At 44.0% G+C, this 24,945-nt stretch overlaps 1 protein-coding gene across 1 annotated transcript in view; it reads left to right on the top strand.

The window, feature by feature from the left end:
• ADCK1 (aarF domain containing kinase 1) overlaps window positions 1-24,945 on the top strand; it is a 179,890-nt gene that overhangs the window by 98,998 nt on the left and 55,947 nt on the right. Inside the window, exon 6 of the mRNA XM_030215362.1 lies at window positions 20,015-20,173. Within this exon, the coding sequence (XP_030071222.1) occupies window positions 20,015-20,173 (159 nt within the window). The remainder of the gene's footprint in view (window positions 1-20,014; window positions 20,174-24,945) is intronic.

Below are 24,945 nucleotides of genomic sequence, written 5' to 3'. Positions count from 1 at the left end.
GGTGGTGCACAGAGCAGTCGTGTGGCTGTCGGCTCTGCCGGTTCCCTGCCCCCCTCTGACGTTATTTCCTGTTTCGGTGGAGCCGACATCTACGTGACTGCTCCGTGCACCCCTAGCTGGTGAGGCTGATGTGCTTTGGAAGAGGAGGACATGGGTGATGAGGGGAGAGGGGGTTGATTCGCCGGGGGAGGCATAGCGGTCCCGGGTGGCAGCCAACCTAGGTACACAACTGCTGGGAAGCACACACAGCCTCAGTGTAACTTACAGAGTAGGATGATATGAATTATGGCAACTCTGGTATAGAATGGGCTTTAGAAGAAGTCTCATCACTTGTGCTCCCTCTGATATAACCCAGGCATGCAGTACTCACTGGCCAGCATGCCACATTCCTTCCTTCAACCCAGTCCTCTGTTCACACACACAGACAGTCAGGTTTTCAGGATACACACAATGAATATGCATGAGAAAGATTTGCATATAGTGGAGGCAGTGCATGCAAATCTATCTCATGCATATTCAGTATGGATATATGGAAAACCAGACTGGCTGGGTGTGTCCCGAGGACTGGGTTGAGAACCTCTGCTTTACACAAAAACATCAGTTTTTGACATTATTAGCAAATCAAACACAATACATAATGCCTTTATTTGTGGGGAAGAATGGCTATAAGTAACAGTCCCAAAAAGAGCACGAAACATGCAGTTTGCTAACAGGATGGCTAACCTAGACTGTGGGGAGCTATGAGAAACCTCACAATTTAAACAAACGAGGCCTCAAAACTCAAAGAGCAATAGTCAGACTGAACGTGTCAGTCTATCATAAGCACATAAGCACCGCCATGCTGGGAAAAGACCAAAGGTCCATCAAGCCCAGCACTCTGTCTCCGACAGCGGCCAATCCAGGCCCGAAGAACCTGGCAAAAAACCAAAATTTAATAATGATCAATGGACTTTTCCTTCAGGAATCTGCCCAGATATTATTATTGGCCCTACTAAATTATCTATTTCCGGAAAAAAAGAGAACAACAAAAAAATTCCAGAAATGGAGAAAAAAGTTGCTAACTAAAAAAATGGAGAAAAATAGCCAAAACCCACACAGTCTGTTTTAGTCATTAAAAAAAACAAAAATATCCACATCAAATCCCCAAAGTTCCAACACACACCACTGGTAGTTCATGACATATTAAAATAGAGTCCCACAAGTACTTAGCTTGTCTGAAGAGTACTTTTCCCAATATCAGCTCCTCAAATTGCTACTGTTCCAGTGCTTAAAGTAACACTCTTCAAGTGCTTCAGAACATTAACAAATTCCAGCTGTCCAAAACACTGACGAGGGCCACTTGTTTCACCAACCAGCTGCTTCAGAAGGGAGAACCAGAGATTAAAAGATTGTCCAAAAGGCTGCCAGCTTTCATACCAAACACTCTCAGGAACAGCCAATCACAGACGAGCAGTAATAGTCAATAAAAAGCTTGCCACTCCTCAGCCATATTCAAACCCATAGGTTTAACAATCAAACATATAAATGGCAAGAGGCGTACTCACTCGCAAATGCGCAGTAGAGACCCTCTCTGTCCCGCCCCCGCGTCAATACGTGATGACGGGGGCGTGACAGAGAGGGAACCTGCGCACCTGCGAGTGAGGGAACTGCCATCGCCACCGCTCCCTCCCCACCCCAGGGCTGCCGCTACCGCTCCCCCCACACACCCGGAGTCGCCGCCGCCACCCACCTTCCACCCGGCCCGGGTACCTGGCTTCACTATTCAAACCGCCGGAACGCAGCACACAGCTCATCTGAGCTGCCGTTGGCCTTCCTTACCTGCCTGTGTCCCGCCCTCGCCGACGTTACGTCACACGAGGGCGGAACACACGCAGAGAAGAAGGAAGGCCGACTGTAGCTCAGATGAGCTGTGTGCTACGTTCCGGCGGTTTGAATAGTGAAGCCAGGTACCCAGCCCGGGGGGGGGGGGGGGGGGCGGCGACCTATCCGGGGGGGGGGGGCTTTCAAACCCCCCCCCCCTTCCTTTACTAGCCCGTTTTTACAGGCTCGACTACTAGTATTAAGAGAAAAGATCCAGTGTTGTTCTCACTGTCTGACTATTTTTTTGTAAGTAACATATAAGTAACAGTTCACATTTTTTCTTGCTCCCAGTGGCCCAAAGGGGTGAATCTATTTATGCATCCCTACTGTAGTATGTAACCAGTGGCCGGCAGCATCCTGCTCCGTGAACACCAGCTTCTTTATGCTGCTGTATGTCGCCTTTCCTTTAGGATTTCCCCAGACCACTCTTTGCATGGTCAAGTACTGGGATCTGTACTTGGACCGGTGCTTTTTAACATATTTATAAATGATATGGAAATGGGAACGATGAGCGAGGTGATTAAACTTGTAGTTGACACAAAACTATTCAAGGTTGTGAAAACACGAGTGGACTGTGAAATATTGCAGGAAGACCTTAGGAAACTGGAAGACTGGGCGTCCAAATGGCAGATGGAATTTAATGTGGACAAATGCAAGGTGATGAAACATTGGAAAGAATAATCCGAATCATAGTTACCTGATGCTGGGGTCAGCGCTCAAGAAAAAGATCTAGATGTCGTTGTAGATAATAAGTTGAAATATTCTGCTCAGTGTGTGGCGGTGGCCAAAAAAGCAAACAAATGCAAGGAATTATTAGGAAAAAGATGGTGAATAAGACCGAAAATACTATAACGCCTCTGTATCGGTCCATGGTGCAACCGCACCTTGAGTATTGCATTCATTTCTGGTTGCCATATCTTAAAAAAAGATATAGTGGAATTAGAAAAGGTTCAAAGAAGAGCAGCCAAAATGATAAAGGGGATGGAACTCCTCTTGTATGAGGAAAGGCTAAAGAGGATAGTGCTCTTCAGCTTCGAAAAGAGATTCATGAGGGAAGATATGATTGTGGTCTACAAAATCCTGAGTGGTGTAGAACGAGTAGAAGTAAATTGATTTTTTACTCATTCTTAAAGTACAAAGACTAGGGGACACTCAAGGAAGTTACATAGAAATAATTTTAAAACAAATAGGAGGAAATATTTTTTCACTCAATGAATAGTTAAGCTCTGGAACTCGCTGCCGGAGGATGTGGTAACAGCGGGTTTAAAAAAGGTTTGGGCAGGTTCCTAGAGGAAAAGTCCATAGTCTGCTGTTGAGACAGACATGGGGAATTAACTGCGTGCCCAGGGATTTGTAGCATGGAATGTTGCTACTATTTGGGTTTCTGCCAGGTACTTGTCAGCTGGATTGGCCACTGTTGGAAATGGGATAGTGGTCTAGATGGACCATTTGTCTGACTCAGTATGGCTGCTCTTATGTTCTTAACATTCTGATGAGTCCAGAAAAGCTGTTATGTTTTCCCCAGAGTAAACACAAACTTGAAATACCGGAAGACTGGAGGGTAGCCAATGTTACTCCGATTTTTAAGAAGGGTTCCAGAGGAGATCCGGGAAATTATAGACCGGTGAGTCTGACGTCGGTGCCGGGCAAGATGGTGGAGGCTATTATTAAGAATAAAATTGCAGAGCATATACAAAAACATGGACTGATGAGACAAAGTCAGCACGGATTTAGTGAAGGGAAGTCTTGCCTCACCAATCTAATGCATTTTTTTGAGGGGGTAAGCAAACATGTGGACAATGGGGAGCCGGTTGATATTGTATATCTGGATTTTCAGAAGGCGTTTGACAAAGTGCCGCACGAAAGACTCCTGAAGAAATTGCAGAGTCATGGAATCGGAGGTAGGGTATTATTATGGATTAAGAACTGGTTGAAAGATAGGAAGCAGAGAGTAGGATTGCGTGGCCAGTATTCTCAGTGGAGGAGGGTAGTTAGTGGGGTCCCGCAGGGGTCTGTGCTGGGTCCGTTGCTTTTTAATGTATTTATAAATGACCTAGAGATGGGAATAACTAGTGAGGTAATTAAATTCGCCGATGACACAAAATTATTCAGGGTCGTCAAGTCGCAGGAGGAATGTGAACGATTACAGGAGGACCTTGCGAGACTGGGAGAATGGGCGTGCAAGTGGCAGATGAAGTTCAATGTTGACAAGTGCAAAGTGATGCATGTGGGTAAGAGGAACCCGAATTATAGCTACGTCTTGCAAGGTTCCGCGTTAGGAGTTACGGATCAAGAAAGGGATCTGGGTGTCGTCGTCGATGATACGCTGAAACCTTCTGCTCAGTGTGCTGCTGCGGCTAGGAAAGCGAATAGAATGTTGGGTGTTATTAAGAAGGGTATGGAGTCCAGGTGTGCAGATGTTATAATGCCGTTGTATCGCTCCATGGTGCGACCGCACCTGGAGTATTGTGTTCAGTACTGGTCTCCGTATCTCAAAAAAGATATAGTAGAATTGGAAAAGGTACAGCGAAGGGCGACGAAAATGATAGTGGGGATGGGACGACTTTCCTATGAAGAGAGGCTGAGAAGGCTAGGGCTTTTCAGCTTGGAGAAGAGACGGCTGAGGGGAGATATGATAGAAGTGTATAAAATAATGAGTGGAATGGATCGGGTGGAGGTGAAGCGACTGTTCACGCTATCCAAAAATACTAGGACTAGAGGGCATGAGTTGAAGCTACAGTGTGGTAAATTTAAAACGAATCGGAGAAAATTTTTCTTCACCCAACGTGTAATTAGACTCTGGAATTCATTGCCGGAGAACGTGGTACGGGCGGTTAGCTTGACGGAGTTTAAAAAGGGGTTAGATAGATTCCTAAAGGACAAGTCCATAGACCGCTATTAAATGGACTGGAAAAATTCCTCATTTTTAGGTACAACTTGTCTGGAATGTTTTTACGTTTGGGGAGCGTGCCAGGTGCCCTTGACCTGGATTGGCCACTGTCGGTGACAGGATGCTGGGCTAGATGGACCTTTGGTCTTTCCCAGTATGGCACTACTTATGTACTTATGTACTTATGTACTAAATATTTAATATAACAAGTAGAACCCCTTTTCCAGTAATGCCCTAAGAATGCCTGGTCAAGTTGTTTCCCCCTTTTTCTGTTGTGCTGATAAGATATTGCCATGGGAGGGATCAGTGCTTTACTTGGTCCGGACCCCAACCTCTGATGCCCCCTCAGCACACACCCTTTTTGAAGGGTAAATCTGTGCTGTTTTTATGATTCTAGTAGTGTTTTGTATTGACATCTGCAATTCTAACAAGAACATGTCCCATCCTACTCCTGATAAGTGAATTCCATTAGGCCTACAGAGGCCCATTCATGCAGTGGATATATCAGAATATACCAGAGTTAAACCCCCTAGTGTTTCCACAAATTTTCCAATTTCCTTGTTCAATTTGTTTCTACTTCTCTCAATTCCTTTCTGTGACTTAGCACTTTTGCTTACAGTCTGGGAATCATTGCTGACCAGATGATGAGATCTTGTGGGCAAATGGACTTTAAGAATGTTGAATCCTTCTTTATCTTGTTTTTATGGCTGCCAAGTTATTTCTTGTTATTAGGATATGCAGTGTAGGTTGCTTTCTTGCTTGCTGTAGCAAAGTAGGTCCTAACTGGTTCCATCTCATCCCCTGTATTCCCATCCTGGAAATGTGAACTTTAGTATTTGTTAATCCCAAAAGTTCACCATATTTTTTTCTCTTGTGCTCTTTTATGAGCCCTGGGTGTCATCTTTGAAAAACAAATTAGGCTCTCTTCTCTTTCTATACAATAGTGGAGGAGTGGCCTAGTGGTTAGAGCACTGGTCTTGCAATCCAGAGGTGGCCAGTTCAAATCCCACTGCTGCTCCTTGTGATCTTGGGCAAGTTTCTTAATCCTCCATTGCCTCAGGTACAAACTTAGATTGTGAACCCTCCTGGGACAGAGAAATATCCAGAGTAGGGAGCTGCACGGTTTCCGTCCCCGCGGGAATCCCGCGGAACCCGCGGGATTCCCGCGGGGACGGAGGCAGTTCCTGCGGGGTTCCCACGGGGATGGAACCAGTTCTGCGGGGTTCCCGTGGGGACGGAGGCAGTTCCTGCGGGGTTCCCGCGGGGATAGAACCAGTTCTGTGGGCTTTCCGTGAAAGTGTAAGCTGCACCTGCACCAGCCTCTCATCTACCGAATACCAATTTATTTGAGTGCCATCTCCTCCTCCTCTTCTTCCTTGCTTTAACAGCATAAATGTGGAAAGTCTTCCATTAAGGAGGTGGTAGAGTCACAAATGATGACGGAATTCAAAAACGCGTGGGATGAACACAGAGGATCTCTAATTAGAAAATGGAAGTTATATAAAAGCTAACCTTAAATGGCTGCATGTGTGTGGATATGTCAAGTGACACTTAGATGGTGACTCTGGCTGTGATGAACTAGAGCTGATACCTGGCAGACTTGTATGGTCTGTGTCTCATACATGGCAATCTGGTGTAGGATGGGCTGGAAAGGGCTTAAGCAGCAACTTCAGTGGCTGGAACATGAGGACAGTGCTGGACAGACTTTTACGGTCTGTGTCCCACAAATGAGAACATGAATAGGCTGGAGTGGGCTTCGATGGCAACTCCAGCAGTTGGAACATAAGGATGGGGCCAGATAGACTTCTGTGGTCTTTGTTCCAGAAACACGAAAGAAAAACCATAATCAAGTATATAATATCACACTCGTTGATTTAATGATGAATTGATCATGAGTGTGACTATTGGGCAGAGTGGATGGACCGTTCAGGTCTATTTGCTGTCACTTACTATGTTACTATTAATCCTCTTTGCTCCCAGGCTGGTGCACAGACCTCAGCTCTGACACAGGCACGAGAATCAGATGTCACCTGACCTACTGGCGCATGCATGTGGCGGCCTCTCAGCACACAATCCCAGTGAATCAGAGACAAATCTTACATGTGCGCACCAGAGTGTTCCAAGTTCCAACTTCCGGTCCGTCCTTGCCTACAGTGCTGTGGCTCAAATCCAGAAAGGAAGCTGACTGGAACTTTCTTTTATGTACTATTAAATTCTTACGGGGATGGGTGGGGATGGGTTAAATTCTTGCGGGGATGGGTGGGGACGGGTTGGGATGGTTTAAATTTTTGCGGGGATGGGTGGGGATGGGTAAGATTCCAGTGGGGATGGGTGGGGACGGGTAAGATTCCAGCAGGGACGGGCGGGGATGGGTAAGATTTCTGTCCCCGTGCAACTCTCTAATCCAGAGTACCTGAATGTAACTCACCTTGAGCTACTACTGAAAAAGGTGTGAGCAAAATCTAAATAAATACCCTCCCCCCACTCCCTACCATTTTCTGCGTGCTTGGCATTCAAAACTAGTTATCCGGGTGCTGGTACTGCTGCTTCCTGGATGGCTGGTGCTCACCAGGGCCAGTCAGTGGTTTTCAGCGGCTTTATCTGGATAATACCAAATCATCCCTGAATGCTCTGGCACTACCTGTGTAGTGCCCTCCAGGGACAGGGAGGGATGTATCTAGTATACCTGAATGTAACTCACCTTGAGCAAGGAAAGAGGAGTGAGCTGAATACAAATAAAGGTGCCATAAGTACATAAGTACATAAGTACATAAGTAGTGCCATACTGGGAAAGACCAAAGGTCCATCTAGCCCAGCATCCTGTCACCGACAGTGGCCAATCCAGGTCAAGGGCACCTGGCACGCTCCCCAAACGTAAAAACATTCCAGACAAGTTATACCTAAAAATGCGGAATTTTTCCAAGTCCATTTAATAGCGGTCTATGGACTTGTCCTTTAGGAATCTATCTAACCCCTTTTTAAACTCCGTCAAGCTAACCGCCCGTACCACGTTCTCCGGCAACGAATTCCAGAGTCTAATTACACGTTGGGTGAAGAAAAATTTTCTCCGATTCGTTTTAAATTTACCACACTGTAGCTTCAACTCATGCCCTCTAGTCCTAGTATTTTTGGATAGCGTGAACAGTCGCTTCACATCCACCCGATCCATTCCACTCATTATTTTATACACTTCTATCATATCTCCCCTCAGCCGTCTCTTCTCCAAGCTGAAAAGCCCTAGCCTTCTCAGCCTCTCTTCATAGGAAAGTCGTCCCATCCCCACTATCATTTTCGTCGCCCTTCGCTGTACCTTTTCCAATTCTACTATATCTTTTTTGAGATACGGAGACCAGTACTGAACACAATACTCCAGGTGCGGTCGCACCATGGAGCGATACAACGGCATTATAACATCCGCACACCTGGACTCCATACCCTTCCTAATAACACCCAACATTCTATTCGCTTTCCTAGCCGCAGCAGCACACTGAGCAGAAGGTTTCAGCGTATCATCGACGACGACACCCAGATCCCTTTCTTGATCCGTAACTCCTAACGCGGAACCTTGCAAGACGTAGCTATAATTCGGGTTCCTCTTACCCACATGCATCACTTTGCACTTGTCAACATTGAACTTCATCTGCCACTTGCATGCCCATTCTCCCAGTCTCGCAAGGTCCTCCTGTAATTGTTCACATTCCTCCTGCGACTTGACGACCCTGAATAATTTTGTGTCATCGGCGAATTTAATTACGTCACTAGTTATTCCCATCTCTAGGTCATTTATAAATACATTAAAAAGCAACGGACCCAGCACAGACCCCTGCGGGACCCCACTAACTACCCTCCTCCACTGAGAATACTGGCCACGCAATCCTACTCTCTGCTTCCTATCTTTCAACCAGTTCTTAATCCATAATAATACCCTACCTCCGATTCCATGACTCTGCAATTTCTTCAGGAGTCTTTCGTGCGGCACTTTGTCAAACGCCTTCTGAAAATCCAGATATACAATATCAACCGGCTCCCCATTGTCCACATGTTTGCTTACCCCCTCAAAAAAAATGCATTAGATTGGTGAGGCAAGACTTCCCTTCACTAAATCCGTGCTGACTTTGTCTCATCAGTCCATGTTTTTGTATATGCTCTGCAATTTTATTCTTAATAATAGCCTCCACCATCTTGCCCGGCACCGACGTCAGACTCACCGGTCTATAATTTCCCGGATCTCCTCTGGAACCCTTCTTAAAAATCGGAGTAACATTGTCTACCCTCCAGTCTTCCGGTACTACACTCGATTTTAGGGACAGATTGCATATTTCTAACAGTAGCTCCGCAAGTTCATTTTTTAGTTCTATTAATACTCTGGGATGAATACCATCAGGTCCCGGTGATTTACTACTCTTCAGCTTGCTGAACTGACCCATTACATCCTCCAAGGTTACAGAGAATTTGTTTAGTTTCTCCGACTCCCCCGCTTCAAATATTCTTTCCGGCACCGGTGTCCCCCCCAAATCCTCCTCGGTGAAGACCGAAGCAAAGAATTCATTTAATTTCTCCGCTACGGCTTTGTCCTCCTTGATCGCCCCTTTAACACCATTTTCGTCCAGCGGCCCAACCGACTCTTTGGCCGGTTTCCTGCTTTTAATGTATCTAAAAAAATTTTTACTATGTATTTTTGCTTCCAACGCTAATTTCTTCTCAAAGTCCTTTTTTGCCCTCCTTATCTCCGCTTTGCATTTGGCTTGGCATTCCTTATGATCTATCCTGTTACTTTCAGTTGGTTCTCTTCTCCACTTTCTGAAGGATTGTTTTTTGGCTCTAATGATTTCCTTTATCTTACTGTTTAGCCACGCCGGCTGACGTTTAGTCTTTTTTCCCTTTTTTCTAATACGTGGAATATATTTGTCCTGAACCTCCAGGATGGTGTTTTTAAACAGCATCCACGCCTGATGCAAGTTTTTTACTCTGCGAGCTGCTCCTTTCAGTCTTTTTTTCACCATTTTTCTCATTTTGTTGTAATCACCTTTTCTATAGTTAAACGCTAGCGTACTTGATTTCCTAGTTTCACTTCCTTCAATGCCAATATCAAAACCGATCATATTATGATCACTGTTATCAAGCGGCCCTCGTATCGTTACCCCCTGCACTAGATCATGAGCACCACTAAGGACTAAGTCTAGTATTTTTCCTTCTCTTGTCGGCTCCTGAACTAGCTGTTCCATGAAGCTGTCCTTGATTTCATCAAGAAATCCTATGTCCCTATGTCCCCCTGAAACTGCCCTTTCCAACTGACCACTGACCCCACAGTAGTACCATTTGTAACTCCCTAAGCACCTTCGAACTGCTCCTACCCTCCAAACCTTCCTGCAGCAACTTCTGCAAGCACCTCAAAATACCTCATCCTTCTAAACCTCCCCCAGCCCCTAAAGCTATGTACCCACAACTACTACTACTACTACCACTGCTTATTATTTCTATAGCGCTACTAGACATACGCAACGCTGTACACTTGAACATGAAGAGACAGTCCCTGCTCCATAGAGCTTACAATCTAATTAGGACAGACAAACAGGACAAATAAGAGATAAGGGAATAGTAAAGTAAGGATGATAGAACAAGGGTTCTGAACAAGTGAATAAGGGTTAGGAGTTAAAAGCAGCATCAAAAAGGTGGGCTTTTAGCCTAGATTTGAAGACGGCCAGAGATGGAGCTTGATGTACCGGCTCAGGAAGTCTATTCCAGGCATATGATGCAGCAGGATAACAGGAACTGCCCCACCACCTCCCAAACTGCCCCTACACTCCAAATGTACCTTGCAATTTCCTCACCCCCTTAACTGTCCCCACTCCAAACTGCTCACACGTTGCCAAACTGCCCCATCCCAAAACTATGATTCCAAACTGCACCCCCTCTCCAAAAGTTAATTAATCAGGTATTTTGGAAACTTGGACAATTGAGGATGATACGATCTTACTTTTGCGAGGAGCATTTCAAATTAGTAGTTCCAAGTTTAATCGTGTCATACATTGACTATTGTAACTCCCTGTACATTGGAATAAATACTTTGTTACTGAGTAAACTGAACTGCAGATATTGCAAAATTAATTGTTAAGGGAAAGAAATTTGATAGAGCCTCTTCAATTTTGCAGATGTTGCATTGGCTTCCAGTGAAGACATGGGGAAAGCCACTGCTTGCCCTGGGATTGGTAGCATGGAGTGTTACTACTATTTAGGATTCACCGAGGTACTCATGACCTGGATCGGCCACTGCTGGAAGCAGGATACTGGGCTAGACGGACCAATGGTGTGACTCAGTATGGCTGTTCTTATGACGTTAGGTTCAGACGTCTCTATTTCCTCTTTAAGCTGTTGAATGGGATTGCACCAAATTATATGTACAGCTTGCTTAATTACCCTCCTCCTAACAAAATGTTGCATTTGTCACTTTATTTTCCTTCTGATAAGAAGATTAGATTTAAGAGAATTTTCTAGGGCTCTTTTACTATTTGGCCACAGAAGAATGGAACCATCTTCTTGTATCAATGAGATTATTAAATTGTAGTGATTGTCAAAAAGAGTTTAAAAGTACCTCTTTAGGATATATTTATGAACAGCTTGAAAGGTACGTTGCCTTTATTAGTTTATTTTTGATGATGTTCGACCCCTGATATGACTGGCTTCTTATTTTGTAATTAAGTTGAACTTGTAAGGAGATATGGTGGAATATAAAACTCAGATAATATAATAGAATTAAATAACCTGCAGCCACTGCCCCACCCCCCAAATCTATGCCCTCATAACTACCCCACCTTTCCTAAACTATCCCCTTCCCCCAAAAAACCACTCTTACTCTTCGTGGCTAGGGAATTTTTGTCACCATTAAGTTGTTTGATTTTACTGTGGCTATATTTTCTACCCCTCAAAACTGCCCCCACTCCCTAAAACAGTGACCTCACAACTGCCCCACTCCAGGCTTCCCTAAGCTCCAAAAATGCCCTACCCCCAATATTACCTTCCTACAAGTATCTCACCCCCTGAAATTGCCCCTACCACCAAAACTACCCCATGCACCTGCTGCTCCTCCTGTAAGTAACTGCCCCACGCCAACCCCCCTGCAACTGCTCCAAACTGCAAAATTCCTGCCCCACAACTACCCATAGCTCTCCACAGCTACCTCCCCAGAGACACACATACTGGGGGTGTACATAATTCTCTGTCCTTTATGGGATGCATTTTTTATTCAGTCTGATCTACACAGTGTCTGGGGAAAAATGGGACCCCCTTATATAGTTTTAATATGCTTGTAATTGTTTAAGCATTTAGTATGGCCTTGGAAAATACATTAATGTTTTTTTTTCTTAGTTAATTCATAATTTGTGTTCAACCTTGTCCTCCTTCAACCTTGACACATTCACAAAGTCTTGAACGCCATTGAGCTGTTGGCTCAGTGAATTCTGGGGTTTTATTAATTAAGAGCTCAACTGTTTTGCCAGCTCGATGCACTGGAGCTCCATCCTGTCGAAAAATAAAGTATTCAGAAATGTCTTGAATTTCAGGCAGAAATGTTTGCTGCAGTAGGACGTTTTTTGGGTTATTTAGAAAAATGTTGAGGTCCTGTTTTTTCCAGACACTGTGTATATTTCATTTTCTTTGTTATTGTTAATTGTACTATGAAAATGGCAGAAAACGGTATGAATTATATTGGCTGCTATGTGTACTGCCAACTAATATATATCAGTGTGGATAGAGTCAGAATAACAAAGAAATCAGCAGATCCAGAGATCAAATCCACACAGTATCTTTATTAAAGCAAAATCCGATGTGGTCCACGTTTCACCCACATCGGGGCTGCTTCAGGGGTATAGAAATGAAAATAACCATAGAGTCAAATAAACCGCATAGTGGAAAAACATGCAAATTGAAGGAACCCAGATGAGAGTTGTGTGCACTTACAGCATTTAAAATGACATACTGCATGTATATATAAAAGGCATATTAAATCATAATGAAAATAATTAACATACAATAAAAGAAGGTGGTCTGTGGAACATATCCAATTTAAGAAGCCAATGTCAAGCATGCTTCCAGAAGCCCGATTGTAAAATATAAGATCACAATAGTGAACCTTCTGTCATACCTAAGGTGACAAAAATGATAAATAATAGACATTAAATGTTGGCTCTACATACCAGTTAAAAAGGGGGTAAAAAATATATACACTCAAATAGTGTAATCAGATTCTTCTATATATTTTTTTTTGTGTTGTTACATTTGTACCCCGCGCTTTCCCACTCATGGCAGGCTCAATGTGGCTTACATGGGGCAATGGAGGGTTAAGTGACTTGCCCAGAGTCACAAGGAGCTGCCTGTGCCTGAAGTGGGAATCGAACTCAGTTCCTCAGTTCCCCAGGACCAAAGTCCACCACCCTAACCACTAGGCCACTCCTCCACTGTTGCTACTATTTGAGATTCTACATGGAATGTTGCTATTCCACTAGCAACATTCCATGTAGAAGTCGGCCCTTGCAGATCACCAATGTGGCCGCGCAGGCTTCTGCTTGTACGTGCAGGACGTCAGACTCACAGAAACAGAAGCCTGCGCAGCCTTCTACATGGAATGTTGCTAGCAACATTCCATGTAGAATCTCCAATAGTATCTATTTTATTTTTGTTACATTTGTACCCCGCGCTTTCCCACTCATGGCAGGCTCAATGCGGCTTACATGGGGCAATGGAGGATTAAGTGACTTGCCCAGAGTCACAAGGAGCTGCCTGTGCCTGAAGTGGGAATCGAACTCAGTTCCTCAGTTCCCCAGGACCAAAGTCCACCACCCTAACCACTAGGCCACTCCTCCACTGTTGCTACTATTTGAGATTCTACATGGAATATTGCTATTCCACTAGAAGTCAGCCCTTGCAGATCACCAATGTGGCCGCGCAGGCTTCTGCTTCTGTGAGTCTGACGTCCTGCACATACGTGCAGGATGTCAGACTCACAGAAACAGAAGCCTGCGCAGCCTTCTACATGGAATGTTGCTAGTGGAATAGCAACATTCCATGTAGAATCTCCAACAGTAGCAACATTCCATGTAGAGTCTCCAATAGTAGCAACATTCCATGTAGAATCTCCAATAGTAGCAACATTCCATGTAGAATCTCCAATAGTATCTATTTTATTTTTGTTACATTTGTACCCTGCGCTTTCCCACTCATGGCAGGCTCAATGCGGCTTACATGGGGCAATGGAGGGTTAAATGACTTGCCCAGAGTCACAAGGAGCTGCCTGTGCCTGAAGTGGGAATCAAACTCAGTTCCTCAGTTCCCCAGGACCAAAGTCCACCACCCTAACCACTAGGCCACTCCTCCACTGTTGCTACTACTTGAGATTCTACATGGAATGTTGCTATTCCACTAGCAACATTCCATGTAGAAGTCGGCCCTTGCAGATCACCAATGTGGCCGCGCAGGCTTCTGCTTCTGTGAGTCTGACGTCCTGCACGTATGTGCAAGACGTCAGACTCACAGAAACAGAAGCCTGCGCAGCCTTCTACATGGAATGTTGCTAGTGGAATAGCAACATTCCATGTAGAGTCTCCAATAGTAGCAACATTCCATGTAGAGTCTCCAATAGTAGCAACATTCCATGTAGAATCTCCAATAGTATCTATTTTATTTTTGTTACATTTGTACCCTGCGCTTTCCCACTCATGGCAGGCTCAATGCGGCTTACATGGGGCAATGGAGGGTTAAGTGACTTGCCCAGAGTCACAAGGAGCTGCCTGTGCCTGAGGTGGGAATCAAACTCAGTTCCTCAGGATCAAAGTCCACCACCCTAACCACTAGGCCACTCCTCCACTCTTCTATATGTCTAAAAGACAGCCAGAAATGATCTAGCAACCAAAAAGTTTTATCTATAAATTAAAACTCTTAATGATAATTTAGATATGAATATCACAAAGCAGTCTCAAACTTCACAACATGAGAAGTAAGAAACTAAAAATCTTACCAGCGTTCCAACAACTCAGCACCACTGTCCTTTTACGAACAGCAGTTCAAACGCTGAGCATGATGGGTTTGTTAATAGCAATACACCTAATCATTTACATCAGCTAATAAAATTACATCTCAAAACTACTTTATATCAAAGGATTCAAGCATTGAAACTTTAAAACTACTATTTAAAAAATTAGAAACAAAAGAGTCATTAAAGCGCTAAAAAAAAAAATCGCTTTTGGAACGCAAATGCATTCCAGTTGCGTCAATCACCAAATAAACCATTCTCTGAGGATAGTCAGGCCTATTTATTCTCACAAGTGGGTAACGCAAGTTGCGTTGCCTGGTCTGGGTCTCATGTCAAGCATAAGAAGAACTTTGTGGAGTGAGAGACACGCTCCATCGTACATGCGCGAGTGCCTTTCTGCTTGCCACGTGAATATGGCCACCTCAGGTGCTTTTTTTTTTTTTTTTTTACTGTGGTGAGGAGAGGGTGTACTTTTTTCACTGACTCCATACTTGCTCAGTCCAAGAGCTTCTCTTGTGCCTCCGGTGTATTTTTCTTCGCCTGTTTGGCGGTCCTTCTGTTCGCGGAGCTTTGTTTTATTTTTCCCTACTTTTTTTTTTTGCCAAATTTTAAGTTTCCTTAATTTTTCGTTATTACAAGGCTGCTTTAGGGCCTTGAACTTGGCTGGGTTCACTCCCTATTTTTTCCTTGGGTGCCTCGTCCCTTTTTCCAGGACCATAACTTTCAAACAATAAAAGTTCCACTTTAAGTTGTTCAACATCATTATTACTCTATTAGAGTGGTTCTGCCCACAACGGTGAAAATGTGCTGTACATTTTGTAATGTAAGATATGATAGAGGTCTATAAAATACCAAGTGGAGTGGAACGGGTAAACGTGAATCGCTTGTTTCCTCTTTCTTAAAATACTAGGATTAGAGGGCACGCTATGAAGCTACTAAGTAGTAAATTTAAAACAAACCGGAAAAATATTTCTTCACTCGACATGTAATTAAACTCCGGAATTCATTGCCAGAGAATGTGGTAAAAGTAGTTAGCTTAGCAGGGTTTAAAAAAGGTTTGGGAAATTTTCTAAAATAAAAGTCTATAAGCTATTATTAAGATGGACTTGGGGAAATCCACTGCTTATTTCCAGGATAAGCAGCATCAAATCTGTTTTTCTGCTCTGAGATTTTGCCAGGTACTTGTGACCTGGATTGGCCACTATTGGAAATAAGATACTGGACTTGATGGACCTTCAGTCTGTCCCAGTTTGGCAATGCTTATGTTTTTATGTATTCTGCCTGTTCTATGGTGGGGCAGTGTCTTGATGTGAAGCATGCACCTTTGCTGCCTGTGCTGTAGCTTATATTCTTTGTTTCTGGCAGTGTGAAACTCTCTGTTCTCCCAGTAAGCTCTAAAAGTTATTGTTCACGAACCCAGTGCTCAGTGTAGCATCTGTAGCGGGTGCCAATGCACTGCAGTGCACCTGATAGTCTCTATTTCCCTGCCTTGTCTCCTCTCTTTACCTTATTGCTAATGCAAAGCACTTTGTGCACAGTGATGGAGGCGGGAGAACATAAGGCGGGAGGGGGGGGGGGGGGAGGCAAAGTTAGAGCCTCAGCAAGGCTTTTTTCAAGCCTCACCAGCCCAGGCAGGGCCTCTTGCTTCCCTGGCTGCCAGGGTAAAGGGTGGTCTAGTGAGTTCTCAAAGTTATTCAGGACATCAGCATAGCCAGCTTGGTATGAGTGAAGTCTTATGAGTGGTGACTCCAGATAGGTCCAAGTGTGGAAGGGAGAGTTTTCTGCAGGTTGGGAGGTGCTGGCTGTACCTGACATAGCTTTGTGATACCACATGCTATGGTGACCTAGTAGTAGCCATTAAGGGTTCGTGACTTCTCCCCAGGTGGACTTTTTGCTGATCATTACAGGGGCAGCCCAAGTAGGTCAGGGGCCATGAAGGCAAGGCAGTAACTTCAGTGAATTACATAGTAACATTGGGGTCGATATTCAGCCGGTGGCTGGTGCTATACCCGGAAATTCAGTGCCAGGCCATGACCGGGCTTTAGCATTGAATTTCTGGGTTAGCAAAGCCTGCTAATGCAATATTCAGTATTTAACCTGCTATGGGGTAGGTTTCTGCCAGATACTTGTGACCTGGATTGGCCACTGTTAGAAGCAGGATACTGGGCAGGATGGACTTTTGGTCTGATCCAGGATGGCTATTCCTATGTTCTTAAGATAGGGTTGACTTTTATGTGGTGCTATTTATGCAGTTATCTTAACTGTTGAAGTGCTGACTCTACCCCAAGAATGCCCCCTAAAGTAGCCATGTTTGATAGAGGCACTAACTGTAATTTTTCAGTTAGCCCCAGACAAGTGATCTAACCAGCTAGTAGCCGTTTTGGGCCTTTTAAATTGCTTTAGATATCGACCTGATTGTAACAAAATAAATAACAGCAAATAACAATCTGCATGGTCCATCCAGTCTGCCCAACAGGATAAACTCCTAGTGTATGATATGAGATATGTTTCAATAATTTTTATTCAGGAGAACTTATCAACAGATTTCAACAGTGCTTAACTTCTCTTGCTTTGCAAAATAAACCACATATCTGTACTAGCAAATATCTTTCAAGATCTATACAACTGTTTCTCTCCCCAGTAACTTTTTACATTTTATCCCTTGCCCTCCCTTTACTTCCCTCATCCCCTTCCCCCCTTCTCATTATCATCACAGTCTCTTACTTCGCAGGTCCCATTGTCTAAGTGTGCTTAAGCAGTTTCACATGTTCATTATTTGTCCTTTAGCTCGATTGGTCAGCGTCAACCAAAACGGAGTCCAACAAGCCCAGAAGACCCGGGCATGGGGGGGTCGTTGAGTTCTCACTCTTGTTCTCTCAGTGCGTAGCAGGTGAATCATCTGCCCCCTCCATTGAGCCACTGTAGGGCCCTCTTTAGTCATCCAGGCCCTCAGAATTGTTCTCTTGGCCACCATCACTGTGCGTAGCGTAAATGCTCGGCGTCCTCTAACTGGAGGCCCTGTAAACCTCAGGTGTCCAAAGAGGAGTCTTGCGTCCAGAATCCAATTCGAGTGCCACATAGTTCGTATTTGTCCATTTATGGCCTTCCAAAACTGTTGGATGTAGGGGCAGCCCCAAAACATATGTCCCAGCGTTGCTCCTTCCTCTACGCATTTAGGGCAAGCTCCGTCCGGCGATGCCCCCATGTGGAACGCCCTCCTAGGCGGTATATATGCTCTCAATACAAATTTAAATTGTAATTCCCAATAAACTGCTTGATCGGTGTTCCTGCGATATCCCAGGAGGTGTTCACGGACCATTGCAGGAGTTATTTTGATCTCCAGTTCTGTACTCCACTGGGCAGACAGTCTCTCAAAGTCTGGTTCTTTAGCCATGTCCTTTAAATGTCTATGGTGGTAGGTGAGTGGCACCTTTTGTTGCGCTCCCAATGAGAGTGCCACCCCTAGCTCCTCTTGCACATCCTCCGCCAGTTCCTCACGGGGTAAGCTCAGTATGTAGTGCCGTAGTTGGTAGTAGTGGAACCAATCCGCTTGGTTCAGCTTGAATCGGTCCCGGAGACTCTCCCAGGACACAACTGTTCCATTTTCGTCTATTGCGTGAAGTACATATTCCAACCCCACACCTTCCCATCTTTTGAACACTTCATATAATTGGCCCGGTGGGAAGTCCGGGTTGCCGCATATTGGGAGGTATGGGGTTGTCCTTGGTGAAAAACGATGGTATCTGCACAGCCAGCGCCAGGTGTCCTGCGCTGCCGGTAATAATTGCGCCTGGGCTAATAGACTGGTTTCTGCTTTGCTTTGCTTATGTAGTAGGTAGCCAATGTGTTTCTGCTCTGTCTCCTGTAGCTCGAGGCGGGAGGGCGTGAAATATTGTGTGCGTCGCAGCCAGTCATTTAAGTGTCTCATTCCACTTGCTATGGTCATATAACGCAAGTTCAGGAGCCCTAGACCTCCATATTCCACAGGTAAGTAAAGTGTGGACAACGCCACTCTAGGTCTCTTCTTTACCCATAGAAATGTTTGCAGTGTCTTATTAAGTCTCTTTTCATCGGTCTTGGACAGGTATAGTGGTATGGTTTGGAACACATATAGCCACTTCGGTACAATTACCATATTGTACAGCGCTATTCTCCCCATGAGTGACAGAGGGAGACCCTGCCAGAGTTGCAGGTTTATCTTTGTGTCATTCAATAGCTTTCTCACATTCCATCCATACACCTGTGGGAGCTCCCGTGGTATTGTGACTCCTAGATATTTTATAGTCTCTTCTTCCCACTCTATAGGAAGTTGTAATCTACTTTTTATGTTATCCCCAGGCACTATTTCTAGGGCTCTAGATTTCTGGATGTTTAGTGTGTATCCTGACAGGGCCCCATATTCCTGGATTAACTGCAAAGCCCTAGGTACTGAGTGTTCTGGTTCTTGAACCACCACCAGCAGGTCATCTGCAAAGGCAAGAGCCTTAACCGTGCCTCCTGCCAGGCCTACCCCCCCTACTCCGTCATTTACCTTCAAAGCTTTAAGCAAAGGTTCCATTGCTAAAACAAACAGGAGGGGTGAAAGTGGGCAGCCCTGCCTTGTCCCTTGTCGAATGTGGTATGATATGAGATATAACATATGGATACTTAATCTTAAGCTGTCCTTGCCATTTTCAGGGCACAGATCGTAGAAGTCTGCCCGGCACTGGCTTAATTTTCAACTACTGGAGTTGCCCAACCAGATCTATCTAGCTATAATCGGGATACAGACCTTACTTCCCAACTACTGGATTAAGCACTGCTAAGTTGTTTTTATTCTATTCTCTCTCTTTCCCTATAGGAATCCTCTGTGCTTATCCCATGCATTCTTGAATTCTGTTGCCTTTTCGACTCCACCACCTCCTGAAAAATAAATTAATGCTAAGCTTATGACTGATGGACTGATTAGAAGGACATAGCAAGCTGGACTTTGAGGGTGAGGGGACAAAATGCAGACAAATCATTACATCTGTAGGAAATGGCATTTGTGTGTTGATTGCGTTATACTGAGTTATTAAATAAAGCTGTGGTCAGCTGTATCTTCTTACCTGCATCTTGCATTCCTGTCCTAAAGGCAAAGAAGTGGGGTGCTAGGACTTCAAACTGTGTGGTCTTCTTTCTAAAGCCTCTCCTCCTGTCTCTGATCAGATGTAACCGGGCCTGTGCTTCAGTTTGTGAACTTTTGTTACTTTACTTTCTAGGTTCTTTTGAAAGTTGTCAAGTACATTTTCCCTGACTTTGAGTTCATGTGGCTGGTGGAAGAAGCCAAGAAGAACCTTCCTCTGGAGCTGGACTTCCTTAATGAGGGAAAGAATTGTGAGGCCATGGCAGCCATGCTGCAGAATTTCCGCTTTCTAAAGGTGGGTAAGGCAGGGTTGCAGTTATCCAGTCAAAGCCGGGGCTGATTTTCAGGATTTGCCAGTGAATATTCACCAGGCTTGCGTTATATTGCTGGAGACCTTGGTTTTCTAATCCTGGTCACCGCTTCTGAACGTAGATATTGTCCTTGTGTTCACAGTGAGGTTATCAGCTTATAATGCAGGAACGTTTTCAAACTGTCTGCCTAGGTGCCCATATCTGTCAGTCTTGCACCTGATTTTTAAAGATGGTTTCTTCCCTTAGAAAAATGCCATAGGTACAGAGTGTCTGTAGACTTTTGTACCTGCTTTTTGAGTGGAGGAGTGGCCTAGTGGTTAGGGTGGTGGACTTTGGTCCTGGGGAACTGAGGAACTGAGTTCGATTCCCACTTCAGGCACAGGCAGCTCCTTGTGACTCTGGGCAAGTCACTTAACCCTCCATTGCCCCATGTAAGCCGCATTGAGCCTGCCATGAGTGGGAAAGCGCAGGGTACAAATGTAACAAAAATAAAATAGATACTATTGGAGATTCTACATGGAATGTTGCTACTATTGGAGATTCTACATGGAATGTTGCTATTCCACTAGCAACATTCCATGTAGAAGGCTGCGCAGGCTTCTGTTTCTGTGAGTCTGACGTCTTGCACATACGTGCAGGACGTCAGACTCACAGAAGCAGAAGCCTGCGCGGCCACATTGGTGATCTGCAAGGGCCGACTTCTACATGGAATGTTGCTAGTGGAATAGCAACATTCCATGTAGAATCTCAAGTAGTAGCAACAGTGGAGGAGTGGCCTGGTGGTTAGGGTGGTGGACTTTGGTCCTGGGGAACTGAGGAACTGAGTTCGATTCCCACTTCAGGCACAGGCAGCTCCTTGTGACTCTGGGCAAGTCACTTAACCCTCCATTGCCCCATGTAAGCCGCATTGAGCCTGCAGGGTACAAATGTAACAAAAAAAAAAAAATATGAGTACCTTTTTATGAAAAATTATTTTTAGCACATTAAAATTTTATATATAAAATGTATCTATTAAAGAGCAATGCATTAGATAAATGACAACAAAGAGAAGTTCAATTATATTGCAGCTTTGAAGCGCCTATTACTTGCATATTCATCCAATAAGTGCCAGTTAGACACAGTTGATGTGTGACGTCCACTACTGGCAAATTCAGAACAACCTTTCAATCAGCTATATAGTAAAACAGTGACTGGCATGTGTTTAAGTGATATTGGCAACGGTAGATTCCATGAGCAGGCAATCCATTGCAAACATTTTAATTACTCTGAGCACAGGCAGCACAGTTCTGCAACTGAATGTGTGCAGTTACACGTCTTGCATACAGAAGTGGCTCTCGAATGAGTACTTGTGCCCTACATGCTGTTAACAGACAGGTGAAGAAATGTTTACAGAAATTAGAAAAGCTGGCAAGTTGGGCAACAGTGTAATAATGAGCGATTTCAATTTCCCCCAATATTGACTGGATAAATGTGACATCAGGGAGCTCCAGGGAGATAAAATTCCTAGATGTAATAAGTGACTGTTTCTTGGAGAAACTGGTCCAGGAATCGACGAGAGATGGAGCAAGTTTGGATGTGGTCCTTGGTGTGGCGTGGAGGGCATAGTACGAGAGGCAATGGTGTTGGGTCCCCTGGGAAACAGTGATCATAACATGATTAAGTTTGAGCTATTATCTGGGATGAACCGGTAGAGGAAATTCGAAAGGGCAACTATAATAAAATGAGGAAAATGGTTAAAAAGATGCTAAAAGGATCAGCCACAAAGGGTTAAGACATTAAATCAGGCTTGGATGTTGTTTAAAATATCATCTTTAAAGCCCAGTCCAGATGCATTTCTTGTATTTACAAAGGTGGAAAGAATAGAAAACGACAGCCAGCATGGTTAAAAGATAATGTGAAATAGGCTATTACAGCCAAAAGAATGTCCTTTAAAGAGTGGAAAAAGGACCCAAATGAAGAAAATAAGAAGCAACATAAACACTGGCAAGTCAGTTGCAAAGCATTGATAAAGAAGGCTAAAAGAGAATATGAAGAGAAATTTGCCGCAGAGGCTAGAACTCACAGAAACAATTTTTTCAGGTACATCAGAATCAGAATTCTACAAGGGAATCCATTAGATCACAAAGGAGCAAAAGAGACACTCAGGGAGGACAAGGCTTAGCGGAGAAGCTGATTCTTTGCTTCAGTCTTTACAGAAGAAAATGAAAGAGAACTCCCTGTACTGGAAATGGTTTTCAAAGGTGATGATGTGGAGGAACTGAAAGAAATGTTGGTGAACCTGGAAGATGTACTGACACAAATCGACCAATTAAAGCGTGATAAATCACCTGGACCAGATGGCATACATCCAGGGGTACTGAAAGAACTCAACCATTAAATTGCTGATCTGCTGTTAATAATATGTAACACTTTACACAAGAAATCACAGATATGCATGTTCACTTCCTTCATACACTCATTCTTTTTCTTTTCTTAAGTAAAGCAATTTTATTTGTTATGTTTAATCTACAATATTGTATATGTTTAATACATACCCTGATGCAGGTACTATTCGTTAAGTTTAATTTCTTATGATTAATTTTATTTGTTATATTTAATTTACAATGTTGTATATGTTTAGCATAGATCCCTGACGCAGGCGCTGTGTGCTGAAACATGGCCCATGTTGGGTCATCTTATGGAAGATTGATTTTCAAGTGATATGATTAAAGGAATTGTGTCCCTTTTTTGAAGGCTCTTGGTGCTTCTTTTTTTGCTATTTGGACATTGTTCTGTACTGTGGATCCTCTCGGTGCTGCTTTTTTAATAATATGTAACCTGTCATTAAAATCGTCCATAGTACCTGAAGATTGTAGGTTGGCCAGTGTAATGCTGATTATTAAAAAGGGTTCCGGGGTGATCCATGAAATTACAGACCGTTAAGCCTGACGTCAGTGCCGGATAAAATAGTGGAAACTATTATAAAGAATTAAATTATGGAACACATAAATAAACATGGTTTAATAAGACAGAGTCATCAAAGGTTCAGCCAAGGGAAGTCTTGCCTCACCAATTTAATTCATTTCTTTGAAGCCGTGAATAAACATGTGGATAAATGTGAGCCTGTTGATGTAGTGTATCTGGATTTTCAGAATAGTTCCTCATGAAGGACTTCTGAGAAAATTAGTCATGGGATAGGAGGCAATGTTCTGGTGTGGATTAGAAATTAATTATTGGACAGAAAACAGAGGGTAGGGTTAAATGGTCATTTCTCTCAATGGAGCAGGGTGAATAGTGGAGTGCCACAGGGATCAGTACTGGGACCGGTGCTATTTAGCATATTTATAAATGATATGAAAATTGGAACGGCGAGTGAGGTGATTAAATTTGCAGGTGACACAAAACTATTCAAGGTTGTGAAAGCACATGCGGACCGTGAAAAATTTGCATGAAGACCTTAGGAAATTGGAAGGCTGGGCATCCAAATGGCAGATGAAATTTAATGTGGTCAAATGTAAAATGATGCACATTGGGAAGAATAATCCGAATCGTAGTTGCCTGATGCTAGGGTCCACTTTGGGGGTCAGCACCCAAGAAAAAGCTCTAAATGTCATTGTAGATAATATACTGAAATCTTCTGCCCAGTGTGCGGCGGCGGCCAAAGAAGTAAACAGGATGCTAGAAATTATTAGGAAAGGCAATGTAAATAAAACCGAAATCCCAGTATCAAGATTTTAAACTGGATATGGATGATCCTTCAAGTACACCGTTACGTGATCTGATCTTGAAAGATGACAGAGGAGACGGGTGGCCATATTTTGAAGAGTTTGAAGACTCCGAAAACACACCGCCAGGTCGGGGGTGGCATTCGGGTTTTGAAGAGAGGATGTCATCTGCTTTTTTCACTTTAAATTGCTGGTTTTTGACTTCGTTTGAAAAGAGAGAGAAGCTCATTCAACCTCAAGTGCTAATAGTGAGAAAAAAACATGTCTATGAGTCGCAGCAAAGCTGGAGGTGAGGGCAGGCATTGACACTGTTTTCCTGTACTTTGGTGTGAGCCTTTCAAAGATTTCAAGTGTAAACATTTTTTTTTTTTGGGGGGGGGGGGGGGGGGGGGGGGTGGGGCTTATATTTCAAAACATGGAGGAAAGGTGCCAATGTGCTCTTGCACGTCCTGTTTAGCATGGCACTTGCGCACTGGAGTTTTGCAGTAAACGCAGCTCTTGTGTATACGTGTCAGTCATGTTCCTCTCCCTTGCTTTCACTTTATTAGCACATAAAATTTGCATCCATTTACTTTGGGCATTGTGGGGGGAGGGGGGAGGCTTGTTTTCAGCTCTGGAATATGTACTCTTTCCTCTGTCGCCAGAGTTTTGAGCATTGAGCCTCTGAATTTGAATGGTTCCCCTCATGTAGGATAACCCGCAGCCTGAACCAGCCTAGCTGTTTGTCATTCCATATCTGGGCCTAAGCTCTTTTCATTGCCTCTGTTCCAGGGTTCAGTGTGGAGATCAGGGGTGGTTAAAGAACAGAATTCTTGTTTTCAGCTCACCCCTTCATTATCAGTAAAACAATAGCAAACTGCCTGACTCCTCTGTAATTAATGTTCTTGGTACACCGCGGGTGGTAAGCGGAGGCTTCTTTTCTTCTGCATTACAATCCAGCTTTAAAAGTTTGTTGCAAATTTACATCATCTAATGCTACCTGTAAACATCTGTGAGGAATAAAGCTTCTGTTACGCACTGCATTACCTGAATTGCTCAGAGCTGCACAGGCG

This window comes from Microcaecilia unicolor, chromosome 9, assembly GCF_901765095.1.
Source record: "Microcaecilia unicolor chromosome 9, aMicUni1.1, whole genome shotgun sequence".
Lineage (NCBI taxonomy): Eukaryota > Metazoa > Chordata > Amphibia > Gymnophiona > Siphonopidae > Microcaecilia > Microcaecilia unicolor.
Note: the sequence above shows the minus strand (reverse complement) of the source record. Positions and strands in the feature narration are given on the sequence as shown.